This window comes from Coregonus lavaretus, assembly GCF_964263955.1.
Source record: "Coregonus lavaretus genome assembly, chromosome: 5".
NCBI classification, from domain to species: Eukaryota; Metazoa; Chordata; class Actinopteri; order Salmoniformes; family Salmonidae; genus Coregonus; species Coregonus lavaretus.
The window spans coordinates 13,385,149-13,401,335 of record NC_139992.1 but is presented as its reverse complement, the minus strand read 5'-3'; the positions used below and the strand labels follow the sequence as shown (position 1 = coordinate 13,401,335).

The 16,187-nt window shown below is 44.8% G+C and overlaps 1 protein-coding gene across 1 annotated transcript; it reads left to right on the top strand.

The window, feature by feature from the left end:
* The first annotated feature begins 172 nt into the window (after positions 1-172).
* LOC311129359 (translin-like) lies at positions 173-10,701 on the top strand. Its single transcript, XM_084161623.1, has 6 exons — positions 173-367; positions 702-795; positions 8,275-8,371; positions 8,574-8,689; positions 8,939-9,018; positions 9,158-10,701. Exons 1-6 carry the CDS (start codon positions 302-304, stop codon positions 9,386-9,388), a joined length of 684 nt encoding a protein of 227 aa, XP_084017749.1. The 5' UTR covers positions 173-301; the 3' UTR covers positions 9,389-10,701.
* The last annotated feature ends 5,486 nt before the right edge of the window (positions 10,702-16,187 follow it).

The following is a 16,187-nucleotide window of genomic DNA, read 5'->3' as shown; positions in this document are numbered from 1 at the left end:
GTTGTATTTTACTTTTAGATTGAGGTGTTTTACTTATTCTCAAAGAGACAAATGAACACAACAAACGTTTTCCTCTTTATGTTATTTCACAATGTATATTTTCATTATCTTGATCATAATTTGGAGATGCAACAAAAAAATCGATATGGGAGAATGATGACATCACCTTAATGCGACACATTTACGAAGGACCCATGCGCACGCGTTGGTATTTTTTGGTTTAGCTACCAACTGTTTTGATTCATTGTGCAGAAGCAAACTAGTTAGCATATCCTTTGCACAATACAATAATTTGTAGAAGATGTCTGTCCCGGAAATGTTCAGTTACATTCAGGGTTTTCTGAGTGCGGATCAAGAAATAAGAGAGGTAATCAATCAATAGGCTGATTGTTAATGTTTTTGTCAACCGAGTTAGCTCAGAACCTCTACCCAACTGCAAAACTAGCATTTGACTCACAGTCAGTTGTACAGTCAGTGAGGTTTTCATTGAGCATGTGATGAATTGAATAACATGTCCACTTACAAATGCGCTGTATGGTAAACACTACGTGCAAGATAAATGTTTTGCAGACATTTGCAATATAGCTAGTTAGCAGCTAACTACCGTCATTGCAATTGGGAGGAGGACACGTATACATGCATTTTGTTTTTGCAAATTCATACCGTTGCCTAGCTAACTAACGGCTCATGTTATCTTCCAGGACATTCGAAAAGTGGTCCAGGTTCTGGAACAGACAGCGAGGGAGATCCTGACTCTGCTCCAAAGTGTCCATCAGCCATCTGGATTCAAAGAGAGTGAGTGCCCAATCACATGGGGTGCATTCATTATTGCGCCGTAGCGAAACGTTTTTCAACCAAAACGTTTCTCTTATTAGAGAGTTTATGCTAATAGTCACATGTACAGGGTTGCAGATGTAATTACAGGTTACAGCTCCAACAATGTAGGACAAAGTACAATAAAAATAGATAATAATATAAATAATAATATATATGTATGTATGTATGTAGCCTAAGGCCCGCTAGCACACGCAAGCCGTGGCCTCTTGCTCGCCAGTGCTGTAGCAGCCCCCGAACTACCTCCGAACTCTCCTATTGCTGTTCACTGGACCTTATAACTCAGCTATACAGCTGATGCCTGCTAGACTGTTCCTTTATACGGTACCGCATCCTGTTTATGTTTAGCCTCAGCCCAAACCTTGTCGCCATTACCAGCTGTTGTCTTAGCTCTCTCGAATAACACCTGTGATTTGCTTTATGCCTCTCTCCCATGTCAATATGCCTTGCTTATTGCTGTTTCGGTTATTTGTTATTGTACTATTTCACTGTAGATCCCCCAGCCCAGCTCAACCTGCCTTAGATAGCTCCTTTGTCCCATCCACCATACACGCGGAGACTGACTCAATCGGTGCCTCCAGTGATGCTATTTCTTTCATCGTTACCCAACGCTTAGGTTTACCTCCACTGTACTCATATCCTTCCATATCCTTGTCTGTACATAATGCCCTGAATCTATTCTACAACGCCCGGAAATCTGCCCCCTTTTTTCTCTGTACCCAACGCACTAGAAGACCAGTACTTAAAGCCTTTAGCCGTATTCTTATTCTACTCCTCCGCTGTTCCTCTGGTGATGTAGAGGTTAACCCAGGCCCTGTAGCCCCCAGTATCACTCCTACTCCCCAGGCATTATCATTTGTTGACTTCTGTAACTGTAAAAGCCATGGTTTCTTGCACGTTAACATCCGAAGCCTCCTCCCTAAGTTTGAGTTATTCACTGCGTTAGCACACTCCGCCAACCCTGATGTTCTAGCAGTGTCTGAATCCTGGCTTAGGAAGGCCACCGAAAATGCAGAAATTTCCATCCCCAACTACAACATTTTCCATCTCTATAGGACTCCCAAAGGGGGTGGGGTTGCAATCTACTGTAGAGAGAGCCTGCAGAGCTCTATCGTACTATCCAGGTCTGTACCCAAACAGTTTGAGCTTTTACTTCTAAAAATCCACCTTTCCAGAAATAAGTCTCTCACTGTTGCCGCTTGCTACAGCCCCTCCTCAGCCCCGAGCTGTGCCCTGGACACCATATGTGAACTGATTGCCCCCCATCTATCCTCAGAGTTCGTACTGCTTGGTGACCTAAACTGGGATATGCTTAACACCCCGGCCAACCTACAATCTAAACTAGATGCCCTCAATCTCACACAAATTATCAACGAACCTACCAGGTACAACCCTAAATCTGTTAACATGGGCACCCTCATAGATATCATCCTGACAAATTTACCCTCTAAATACACCTCCGCTGTCTTCAACCAGGATCTCAGCGATCACTGCCTTATTGCCTGCGTCCGTAATGGGTCCGCGGTCAAACGACCACCCCTCATCACTGTCAAACGCTCCCTAAAACACTTCAGCGAGCAGGCCTTTCTAATTGACCTGGCCCGGGTATCCTGGATGGATATTGACCTCATTCCGTCAGTAGAGGATGCCTGGTTGTTCTTTAAAAGTGCTTTCCTCTCCATCTTAAATAAGCATGCCCCATTCAAAAAATTCATAACTAAGAACAGATATAGCCCCTGGTTCTCCTCAGACTTGACTGCCCTTGACCAGCACAAAAACATCCTGTGGCGTACTACATTAGCATCGAACAGCCCCCGCGATATGCAACTTTTCAGGGAAGTCAGGAACCAATATACACAATCAGTTAGGAAAGCAAAAGCTAGCTTTTTCAAACAGAAATGTGCATCCTGTAGCACTAACTCCAAAAAGTTTTGGGACACTGTAAAGTCTATGGAAAATAAGAGCACCTCCTCCCAACTGCCCACTGCACTGAGGCTAGGAAACACTGTCACCACCGATAAATCTACAATAATCGAGAATTTCAAGAAGCATTTTGCTACGGCTGGCCATGCTTTCCACCTGGCTACCACTACCCCGGCCACCAGCTCTGCACCCTCCGCTGCAACTTGCCCATGCCCCCCCCCCCCCCCCCCCCCGCTTCTCCTTCACACAAATTCAGACAGCTGATGTTCTGAAAGAGCTGAAAAATCTGGACCCCTACAAATCAGCTGGGCTAGACAATCTGGACCCTTTTTTTCTAAAATTAGCCGCCGAAATTGTCGCAACCCCTATTACGAGCCTGTTCAACCTCTCTATCGTAACGTCTGAGATCCCCAGAGATTGGAAAGCTGCCGCGGTCATCCCCCTCTTCAAAGGGTGTGACACTCTAGATCCAAACTGTTACAGACCTACAGTGGGGAGAACAAGTATTTGATACACTGCCGATTTAGCAGATTTTCCTACTTACAAAGCATGTACAGGTCTGTAATTTTTATCATAGGTACACTTCAACTGTGAGAGACGGAATCTAAAACAAAAATCCAGAAAATCACATTGTATGATTTTTAAGTAATTAATTTTAAGCATTTTATTGCATGACATAAGTATTTGATCACCTACCAACCAGTAAGAATTCCGGCTCTCACAGACCTGTTAGTTTTTCTTTAAGAAGCCCTCCTGTTCTCCACCCATTACCTGTATTAACTGCACCTGTTTGAACTCGTTACCTGTATAAAAGACACCTGTCCACACACTCAATCAAACAGACTCCAACCTCTCCACAATGGCCAAGACCAGAGAGCTGTGTAAGGACATCAGGGATAAAATTGTAGACCTGCACAAGGCTGGGATGGGCTACAGGACAATAGGCAAGCAGCTTGGTGAGAAGGCAACAACTGTTGGCGCAATTATTAGAAAATGGAAGAAGTTCAAGATGACGGTCAATCACCCTCGGTCTGGGGCTCCATGCAAGATCTCACCTTGTGGGGCATCAATGATCATGAGGAAGGTGAGGGATCAGCCCAGAACTACACGGCAGGACCTGGTCAATGACCTGAAGAGAGCTGGGACCACAGTCTCAAAGAAAACCATTAGTAACACACTACGCCGTCATGGATTAAAATCCTGCAACGCACGCAAGGTCCCCCTGCTCAAGCCAACGCATGTCCAGGCCCGTCTGAAGTTTGCCAATGACCATCTGGATGATCCAGAGGAGGAATGAGAGAAGGTCATGTGGTCTGATGAGACAAAAATATAGCTTTTTGGTCTAAACTCCACTCGCCGTGTTTGGAGGAAGAAGAAGGATGAGTACAACCCCAAGAACACCATCCCAACCGTGAAGTATGGAGGTGGAAACATCATTCTTTGGGGATGCTTTTTTGCAAAGGGGACAGGACGACTGCACCGTATTGAGGGGAGGATGGATGGGGCCATGTATCGCGAGATCTTGGCCAACAACCTCCTTCCCTCAGTAAGAGCATTGAAGATGGGTCATGGCTGGATCTTCCAGCATTACAACGACCCGAAACACACAGCCAGGGCAACTAAGGAGTGGCTCCGTAAGAAGCATCTCAAGGTCCTGGAGTGGCGTAGCCAGTCTCCAGACCTGAACCCAATAGAACATTTTGGAGGGAACTGAAAGTCCGTATTGCCCAGCGACAGCCCCGAAACCTGAAGGATCTGGAGAAGGTCTGTATGGAGGAATGGGCCAAAATCCCTGCTGCAGTGTGTGCAAACCTGGTCAAGACCTACAGGAAACGTATGATCTCTGTAATTGCAAACAAAGGTTTCTGTACCAAATATTAAGTTCTGCTTTTCTGATGTATCAAATACTTATGTCATGCAATAAAATGCAAATGAATTACTTAAAAATCATACAATGTGATTTTCTGGATTTTAGATTTCGTCTCTCACAGTTGAAGTGTATCTATGATAAAAATTACAGACCTCTACATGCTTTGTAAGTAGGAAAACCTGCAAAATTGGCAGTGTATCAAATACTTGTTCTCCCCACTGTATATCCATCCTGCCCTGCCCTTCGAAAGTATTTGAAAGCCAAGTTAACAAACAGAAGACCGACCATTTCGAATCCCACCGTACCTTCTCCGCTATACAATCCGGTTTCCGAGCTGGTCATGGGTGCACCTCAGCCACGCTCAAGGTCCTAAACGATATTATAACCGCGATCGATAAAAGACAGTGTTGTGGTCAGATGAGACCAAAATGGAGCTCTTTGGCATCAACTCAACTCGCCGTGTTTGGAGGAGGAGGAATGCTGCCTATGACCCCAAGAACACCATCCCCACCGTCAAACATGGAGGTGGAAACATTATGCTTTGGGAGTGTTTTTCTGCTAAGGGGACAGGACAACTTCACCGCATCAAAGGGACGATGGACGGGGCCGTGTACCGTCAAATATTGGGTGAGAACCTCCTTTCCTCAGCCAGGGCATTGAAAATGGGTCGTGGATGGGTATTCCAGCATGACAATGATCCAAAACACACGGCCAAGGCAACAAAGGAGTGGCTCAAGAAGAAGCACATTTAGGTCCTGGAGTGGCCTAGCCAGTCTCCAGACCTTAATCCCATCGAAAATCTGTGGAGGGAGCTGAAGGTTCGACTTGCCAAAAGTCAGCCTCGAAACCTTAATGACTTGGAGAAGATCTGCAAAGAGGAGTGGGACAAAATCCCTCCTGAGATGTGTGCAAACCTGGTGGCCAACTACAAGAAACGTCTGGCCTCTGTGATTGCCAACAAGGGTTTTGCCACCAAGTACTAAGTCATGTTTTGCAGAGGGGTCAAATACTTATTTCCCTCATTAAAATGCAAATCAATTTATAACATTTTTGACATGCGTTTTTCTGTATTTTTTTGTTGTTATTCTGTCTCTCACTGTTCAAATAAACCTACCATTAAAATTAGACTGATCATTTCTTTGTCAGTGGGCAAACGTACAAAACAGCAGGGGATCAAATACTTTTTTCCCTCACTGTATGTTTGTGTGTATATATATATGTGTGTGTGTGTGTATATGTGTGTATATATATGTGTGTATGGCAATGATAAATATCGGGGGAGGGGGGCAGGTAGCTGACTAGTGGTGGTTATAAGAGTACCACAGTATGAGTCATAATACCCATAGAACCTAGCGGTCGAACAGGGAAATGGTTCCAATCATTTTTCCACCATTCATTTTTCCCATAGGGGATTTTAGAAACACTTAAAATAAGGGCTGTGTTTCGTGTAGGCTTACCCTGGCGTGACGTTTTTTTTAACCGTGTAAATCTCTCTAGGACAAGGTGACTTTTATCAATATATTTGCCTGTATTTACCCCCAAAAAATGAAATGCAAATTAGCTGCTTATGTGGCTATCATAAACAACTACAAATGCCATGATGATCTGGATGAGACTGCCAAATCGAGGCAAAGGTAAGAATCTCTGGTGTAACTAGCTAATGTTAGCTAAATGTAGTAATGAACAGATTGGCTACATTTCTTTAAATGGACAATTCTGTGAACTGTCTTGTGCGAGTTTTAAATTGACACTATCTGTTAGCAAAGGTGTACGCTAGAGATGACATGCAGGAGCTTGCAGGGATTTGTAGTTTTGCATGATGTCTTCTTTGATGCTAATTAGCATTTTCGAATCTGAGAGTAAATCGAGCCGAATATATTGATAAGTCTTCTTGTCCGAGAGAGATTGACATGGTTATCAAAACTTCACGTCATAAGCCTACACAAAACACAGCCTTTATTTTAAGTGTTTCTAAAATCCCCTATGGGAAAAAACGATTGGAACCATTTTCATTTCCCATTTTCCACTGCTAGGTTTTATGGGTATTATGACACCTCCACTGTGGAGCTCTATTCAGCATGATAAATGTTCATTGGGGTGGGGGCAGGGTAAAATGTCCATAGGGGGAGCAGCAAGGGGAGGGCAGGAAGTCTGGTGGGGCAGGAGGGCGACTGGAGGAGCAGGTAACTGACTTGTGGTGGCTATTCAGCAGCCTGATGGTTTGGGGGTAGAAGCTATTGGCCGCTCTTACAGTTTTTGCCATGATGCTCCTATACTGCCCGTGTCTGAGTGATGGAAACCGGGAGAACAGGCCGTGGCTCGGGTGGCTGAGGTTCCTGATGATCTCATGGCCTTCCTGCGACACCTGGTATTGTAGGTGTCCTGGAGGGAAGGCAGTATGCACCCAATGGTGTGTTCGGCTGAGCGTACCACCCTCTGTAGCGCCTTGTGGTCTGCGGCGGTGGAGTTGCTGTACCAGGCTTTGATGCAGTCCAACAGTATGCTCTCGATGGTGCTCCTGTAGAACACTGTGAGGGCCTTCGGGGACAGGCTGAATTTCTTCAGCATCCTGAGGTTGGAAGAGTCACTGTCGTGCCTTCTTCACCACGGTGTCCGTGTGGTTTGACCATTTCAGCTCCTCTGAGATGTGTACACCGAGGAACTTCACGTTTTTGACCGTCTCTATGGCGGCCCCGTTGATGAGGATGAGGCGTGCCCGGCCTGGTTCCTCCTGAAGTCCACAATCAGCTCCTTTTGTTTTGCTGATGTTGAGGGAGGGGTTGTTCACCTGGCACCACGCCGTCAGAGTGCCTACCTCCTCCCTGTAGGCCGTCTCGTCATTGTTGGTAATCAGGCCTACTACTGTTGTGTCTCAGCGAACTTGATGATGGAGTTGGAACTGTGTGAGGCCACGCAGTCATGGGTATACAGGGAGTACAGGAGGGGACTGAGGAAGCACCCTTGTGGGGCCCCCATGTTGAGGATCATTGTGGAGGAGGTAATGTTGCCTACTTTCATCACCTGGGGGCGGCCCATCAGGAAGTCCAGGACCCAGTTGCATAGGGAGGAGTTCAGTCCCAGAGCCGTGAGCTTTGTGGTGAGCTTAGAGTGCACCATGGTATTGAAGGCCGAGCTGTAGTCGATGAACAGCATCCTCACATATGCATTCCTTTTGTCCAGGTGGGTGAGGGCAGTGTGCAGTGCAATGACGATTGCGTTGTCCGTGGATCTGTCAGGGCGGTAGGCGAATTGGAGAGGGTCGAGTGTGTCGGGGAGGGAGGAGGTGTTGTGGTCTTTGACTAGCCTCTCAAAGCACTTCATGATGACAGAACTGGCAAGTTCATGTAGTCCCTCCCTGTTTTGGTCTGTTTTCTTCTGTTTTACTCCTAGTGAATACAACCCTAGACTATCACTTGTGATGGCTTATCTTACTGATTGACTCACTGCTTTACAGGTTCTCTGTCACCTTGTCATAACTGTTTCTGTTTTGTCCTGTCACACTAGTTCCCAATAAATGTGTAATTGCTCGGGAACTGCTTAGCACAGTCTGGATGTACTTTAGAGAGCTCAAAACCAGACTCCCTGTGGAACAGTACTACAGGTAGTACATAAACATCTCTTTCTTGTCCCCCTGTCTGTCACACTAGTTCCCAGTAAATGCTCAAAGGCCAGGGAACTGTTTTGTACAGTCAGGACGCACCTTGGAGAACTCAAAACCAAATTCCCAGTGGAGCAGTACTACAGGTAGGCCTTACACATGGCTGAATCTAAAGATGGCTACTGATTCGCACTTCCCTCTCCACAGAATTACATTCATAAGGGAAATTAGTAATTACAAGTCTCTTTATTACCACATTAAGTTATGGAGTGATATTGTCTATCTTCTCTCCTTGTTATTGAAAGGACAAACTAACATGTCATTTTCCATCCTCCACTCTGCTTCTAGGTTCCATGAGCACTGGAGGTTTGTTCTGCAGCGCCTGGCCTTCCTGGCAGCGTTCGTGGTCTACCTGGAGAGTGAGTCTCTGGTGACACGCGATGAAGTGGCACAAATACTAGGAAGTAGGTGTCAGTTCATTTGGGTGCCTTTGTTTTAGCTCGCCCGGTACCCCGGTGGATGGAGTTTGAACATTTTAGACCATTCCAATGGTAAATCTCTGCCCACCCAGTGCACCAGGCAATCTAAAACGAATGCACCCATTACCTTGAGTTGAACTTTTCTCAAGACAATGGGTGCATTCGCAGACTTCCTCTGTCAATCGGCAGTCAGGTAGTGCTGTGGTGGGCATACATTTTCCCTATTTATTACAGTTGAGGTGGTGAGAGAGAAGGGATTCCATCTGGATGTTGAGGACTACCTGGCAGGTGTGCTGATCATGGCCAGTGAACTGGTGAGAATGAATTGTGGTGTTGTACCATTTTAATATATCAGTACATTGGTTTATACAAAATGTACATCTGTTTTTTTTGGATAATATATGATGGTTTAGATGGATTATTTAGATGTATAAACTCACCTGTTCTCTCTAGTCTCGCCTGGCAGTCAACAGCGTCACAGCAGGGGACTACAGCCGGCCACTCCGCATCTCCAACTTCATCAACGAGCTGGACTCTGGCTTCCGCCTGCTCAACCTCAAGAACGACCCCCTGCGTAAGCGCTACGATGGCCTCAAGTACGACGTGAAGAAGATAGAGGAGGTGGTGTACGACCTGTCTATCCGCGGCCTGGCCAAGGAGCAGGAGGCTGGGGGAGACAAGTAGAGCTGAGGGCGGTGGAGATGGAGGGTGTGGGGCCGGGGCGCTACCCTAGGCTGGGACCTGACCTCCATGACTGGGACAGTGGAGACTTGACCTGCTGGAGAGCAGGAATAGGAGGTCTGTGGCCCCTGCAGCCTAGTACAGACTGACGTGTGTGTGTGCGTTTGTTTGGAGAAGTGCATGTGAGGAATGACAGTCTGTCAGTTGGCTTGGAAAGCCTTTTATATAAAGGCACAGTTGTTTGAAGGGGAGGAGTTGTTCCATATTGGTGATTGGAAATGTTAATTTAATGTCCAACATCATACTGTATGCCTGTTAAGTTTGTTGTTTTTGCTTTTCATACAGGTCACCATCTATGTATTGAATTATTGATGTTAATTTCATTTAAGGGGGTGCTGACAGGGTGAATGTTCTGTTCATGGTTGATATCTCAATGTTCAAACAAACCATCAAAAAAAGGAGCCAAAGAAACAGCATACATGTTGGGGAAAGGCAAGGGGAAAGTGCAGATCTAAGGCCACTTGATTGTATGTGTCTGGCTCTCTTATTTGCCATTTCCGCCACAGTTTGGCACATTCTTCCTTGCAATTCATATCTCCTCATTTAGTAACTGTTGTGACTCCAGCCTCATTTCCTGGTCCATACTCTGATCTGAAACATTGCATCTCTTTCTCAAGTCTTCCCTTAATTTCTCGTATTCTGTTCGGTCGTCTCTGTCTTTCTCAACAGAGGGAAGCAAGGAGACTAGGAGGAGAGGATATGGAATCTAAAGAGCCAGGGTTAATGTACATTGTATTTCCTTGATTCCTTGTCCTCTCCTTGCCTCCTCCTCAAAACACATTGGAGAAGTATCTGAGTGGAGGAACCCCGGGTCTTCTGCTCCAATGTGCTTTGAGAAGGCTAGGAGAGGGGACGTGAGGAATCTACGAAATACAATTGATATCCATCCCAGTTCAGGTCAGAATGGTATTGACAACGGCTAATGACTTCTAATCACTCAGCTATGCACACTGCAGACATGGCAGTGTCAGCTAGAGACAGGAAAATACTGTACTTCATTCATGGCAAAGCTTTCAGTCTTAAAATATTAATTTTGATACATTGTTATGGCCAACTTCTATGCATCTAATGCATATGTACCGTACTGTAGTTGAATTGTAGTAAATATAATTTACTGTATTGTTGCACTTCTTCCTATGTGCTTTTTTGTTTTCATAAAGTATTTGTGAATGCTTACAAACAATTCCATCTGATTTAAAGGAACACTGTATTTTATTTCTTAATTTGAAAATGTTCCAAATAAATATTTCTACCTAATGCTGTTTTGTTTAATTTGTCCTAGTTGGTGTCAAATAAGCAATATTCACTGATTTCTCTGGTAAAGGGAGACTTCTGTCCAAACACGTAAGTCCAATAATTGCCTTGTACCTTTTTATGAATGAACCACGCCTTACTTGCATACACTACCGGTCAAATGTTTTAGAACACCTACTCATTCAAGGGTTTTTCTTAATTTTTACATTGTAGAATAATAGTGAAGACATCAAAACGATGAGATAACACATGGAATCATGTAGTAACCAAAAACGTGTTAAACAAATAAAAATATATTTTATATTTGAGATTCTTCAAATAGCAACCCTTTGCCTTGATGACAGCTTTGCACACTCTTGGCATTCTCTCAACCAGTTTCACCTGGAATGCTTTTCCAACAGTCTTGAAGGAGTTCCCACATATGCTGAGCACTTGTTGGCTGCGTTTCCTTCACTCTGCCGTCCGACTCATCCCAAACCATCTCAATTTGGTTGAGGTCAGGGGATTGTGGAGGCCAGGTCATCTGATGCAGCACTCCATCACTCTCCTTCTTGGTAAAATAGCCCTTACACAGCCTGGAGATGTGTTGGGTCATTGTCCTGTTGAAAAACAAATGATAGTCCCACTAAGCCCAAACCAGATGGGATGGCGTATCGCTGCAGAATGCTGTGGTAGCCATGCTGGTTAAGTGTGCCTTGAATTCTAAATAAATCACAGACAGTGTCACCAGCAAAGCACCCCCACACCATAACACCTCCTCCTCCATGCTTTATCGTGGGAACTACACATGCAGAGATCATCCGTTCACCCACACCGCGTCTCACAAAGACACGGCGGTTGGAACCAAAGGACAAATTTCCACCGTTCATTGCTCGTGTTTCTTGGCCCAAGCAGGTCTCTTCTTCTTTTTGGTGTCCTTTAGTAGTGGTTTCTTTGCAGCAATTTGACCATGAAGGCCTGATTCACACAGTCTCCTCTGAACAGTTGATGTTGAGATGTGTCTGTTACTTGAACTCTGTGAAGCATTTATTTGGGCTGCAATTTCTGAGGCTGGTAACTCTAATGAACTTATCCTCTGCAGCAGAGGTAACTCTGGGTCTTCCATTGCTGTGGCGGTCCTCATGAGAGCCAGTTTCATCATAGCGCTTGATGGTTTCTGCGACTGCACTTGAAAAAAACGTTCAAAGTTCTTGAAATGTTACGGATTGACTGACCTTCATGTCTTAAAGTAATGATGGACTGTCGTTTCTCTTTGCTTATTTGAGCTGTTTTTGAAATAATATGGACTTGGTCTTTTACCAAATAGGGCTATCTTCTGTATACTCCCTCTACCTTGTCACAACACAACTGATTGGCTCAAACGCATTAAGGAAAGAAATTCCACAAATTAACTTTTAAGAAGGCGCAAATGTTAATTGAAATGCATTCCAGGTGACTACCTCATGAAGCTGGTTGAGATAATGCCAAGAGTGTGCAAAGCTGTCATCAAGGCAAAGGGTGACTATTTGAAGAATCTCAAATATAAAATATATTTTGATTTGTTTAACACTTTTCTGGTTACTACATGATTCCATGTGTATTATTTCATAGTTTTAATGTCTTCACTATTATTCTACAATGTAGAAAATAGTAAAAATAAAGAAAAACCCTTGAATGAGTAGGTGTGTCCAAACGTTTGACTGGTAGTGTACAAGAACACCTCGTTCACTATTTCAGAATATGACTTACCTGACGACTCAAGGCACAGTGGAAGCCAATGGATAGCAATAAGTGGAAATGGGTAAAGTACAAAGAAATATGTATTGAACATGTCATTTTTTAATATAATTCACAATATCTTACATAAAGGAAATATCACATTAGGTCTTTAAAATGCAGAGGAAAAACATTTGACAGTTCAGCAGGTCTAGGATATTGAAAATGATATTTTCAAAAGGTTTACACAGCATCGGTCTTCTCATATATGGTAGTAATAATTTAGTGGAACAAGATGGAAGCTGAAAGAATTCTAACAATAGAAAAATAATACAATTCTAGAAATAGAATGAGATTCTAAATCTATGATTGTAACAGTGTTAACGCCATTGGAAGGTGATGAACAGTAAGAGGCAGGCAGTAGTCTACTCCGTACACCATTCTCTGTCCAAAAACACAGTGATTCACTACCTCATTGACCTATGCTACTCCTGGACTAAACATAATCAGACTGAACAGTATATGTAGGTTAGATTTGTTTGATAAGAAGTATTGCGTTGACCTGCTGTATGTAGTCAGCTGTGGTCTTATACGTTTCCCTAACATAAAGAGTTCTGTGAATAAATAACACAACCAACAGAATAAAGCTTTTGAAATCATGAACAGCAGAGAGCGTTGTTGGAGAGTGACAGTCACACCATAATCTGGATCTAGTTTGTAGTCTTAATTATAAAGTGCCTTCAGATTCAGAAACATCAGACACAAAAACACATGTTAGGAGTTGGGAAGTCACACTTGAGATAAGGGCACAGGTAAACTATGACATAATAATGTAGTAACACTAGCAGCCAGATGAAGTGATTAGTACAGCCTGTAAGGTCTGGCATCCAAACAGACTTCACTAAGTTTCAGATTGGTGAACGCAGTGTTCACTGGTATAACCAGGCTATGTAACCAGGCTATGTAAGCAGGCTTTTGAAGTGCCTTTCTGCTGCCACCTAGGGGCAGAGGGCAGTTTGACTCAGTGACCATTTCCAGATACTCAACGTTTTATCAACATTACTGTGACTGGCAACAGAAGAAATGCTTTTTGTTAATTTAGAGTGAAATAAAAACCCAAGGAACAAAAGCTCATAATTTCCCCATCTGATTGTTGTGGAACAGCGCACTGTGAAGACATTTGAGTGGCGCTACTATGTTAGCTTTAGCTACTAAACTCATGATCCAGGTTGACCAGCGTTTGAGGCCTTTCCATCTCCACTTTGGCCATGCTCTACTACCACATTCAGGTACAGGTAAAGGCTTTGAGAGTTTTAATAAACTGTTGACAATACTGGTAGGGGCCAAACCAGGATTGAAGTTCAAGTGCACATTCTTCTTGGGCCTAACCTCTGTAGCTCATTTGTGTCAATAACGTCACTGCCACTCATAGGTGGGATAATAAGCTCTCAATTTCCCACAATTACAAAGTCTGACCAGATGTGGAAAAACAAAAATAAATAGCTACAATTGCACGAATTATTGCTGCTTTCTGGCTTTGTGACTTGAGCCTACCCAGTACACTGATACAAGTAAGTAGAGGCTGGTGGGAGGAGCTATAGGAGGACAGGCTCCTTGTTATGGCTGGAATACATGGATTGGTATCGAACACATCAAACATATGGAAACCACGTTTGACTCCATTCCATTCATTCCATTTAAGCGATTACAATGAGCCCGTCTTCCTATAGCTCCTCCAACCAGCCTCCTCTGATACAAGTATGTCCACCACCCTGGGTTCAATCTGTCTGACAGACACTGTCTGCACGGCATCCATAGTAGTATAACGGAGTACTACTACCTCTGCTCTTGTCCTTCTAGATCTGTCTGCTGCCTTTGATACTGTGAACCATCAGATCCTCCTCTCCACCCTCTCCGAAATGGGCATCTCCGGCGCGGCTCACTCCTGGATTGCGTCCTACCTGACCGGTCGCTCCTACCAAGTGGCGTGGCGGGAAGCTGTCTCCGCACCACGTGCTCTCACCACTGGTGTCCCCCAGGGATCGGTTTTGGGCCCTCTCCTTTTCTCCCTATACACCAAGTCACTTGGCTCTGTCATATCCTCACATGGCCTTTCCTATCATTGCTACGCTGACGATACACAACTAATCTTCTCCTTTCCCCCTTCTGATCACCAGGTGGCGAATCGCATCTCTGCATGTCTGGCAGACATATCAGTATGGATGACGGATCACCACCTCAAGCTGAACCCTGGCAAGACGGAGCTGCTCTTCCTCCCCGGGAAGGACTGCCCGTTCCATGATCTCGCCATCACGGTAGACAACTCCGCTGTGTCCTCCTCCCAGAGTGCGAAGAGCCTAGGCGTGACCCTGGACAACACCCTGTCGTTCTCCGCCAACATCAAGGCGGTGACCCGCTCCTGCAGGTTCATGCTCTACAACATTCGGAGAGTGCGACCCTGCCTTACACAGGAAGCGGCGCAGGTCCTGGTCCAGGCACTTGTCATCTCCCGTCTGGACTACTGCAACTCGCTGTTGGCTGGGCTCCCTGCCTGTGCCATTAAACCCCTACAACTCATCCAGAATGCCGCAGCCCGTCTGGTGTTCAACCTTCCCAAGTTCTCTCACGTCACCCCCCTCCTCCGCACACTCCACTGGCTTCCAATTGAAGCTCGCATCCGCTACAAGACCATGGTGCTTGCCTTTGGAGCAGTGAGGGGAACGGCACCCCTGTACCTTCAGGCTCTGATCAGTCCCTACACCCAAACGAGGACATTGCGTTCATCCACCTCTGGCCTGCTGGCTCCCCTTCCTCTGCGGAAGCACAGCTCCCCCTCAGCCCAGTCAAAACTGTTCGCTGCTCTGGCACCCCAATGGTGGAACAAGCTCCCTCACGACGCCAGGACAGCGGAGTCACTCACCACCTTCCGGAGACATTTGAAACCCCACCTCTTTAAGGAATACCTGGGATAGGCTAAAGTATTCCTTCTAACCCCCCCCCCAAATTGTAAAGTGGTTATCCCACTGGCTATAGGGTGAACGCACCAATTTGTGAGTCGCTCTGGCTAAGAGCGTCTGCTAAATGACGTTAATGTGCCCTTGAGCAAGGCACTTAACCCTAATTGCTCCTGTAAGTCGCTCTGGTTAAGAGCGTCTGCTAAATGACTAAAATGTAAATGTAAATGTAATGTAAATGGATGCCATATCTCTGATCTTCTCTCCTGGCAGTGGACATTGCTACTGACACAAAGGGCAAAATAAAGTGGGAAGAGGCCAGTGCTTTTGACTTACCTTGGTCAGGTAAAACAAAATAAAAAGTTCAAGTCTTTTTTTACTAAGCTGTAGTCCAAGTCCCCATTGTATAATTTAACAGTAGTTTTTCACTCATTTGTGCATTTTTATTAACATTACAGAGTCATCTTTTTCAGTCATGTTTTTTCAATCATCAACTTCAACCATGCTTTTCAACACAGACACCAGTCAGTCAGTATACTGAAAACATATCTTTCTTCAAGAGAAAACAGCAGTGTTCCCAACCAAGTCACCTTTTTGGTCATCCAAGTGGCTGATCATTTTTAGACAGAAGCTAAAAACTATACCTTCATACGTTTCGTTACAGTATGGTGCACTTGCAGTTTTTCTTAGAAAAAAGTGCTATCCTCATCATAACATGGAACCTCACAAGCCTCAGACAAACCCCACCTTAAAACTTCAGAAACAAATCGGTTCACCATCCAGAACCATGGTCAGTTCTTTTTGCAGTAGTCGTACATCTATTTACACTGGTATCCAGC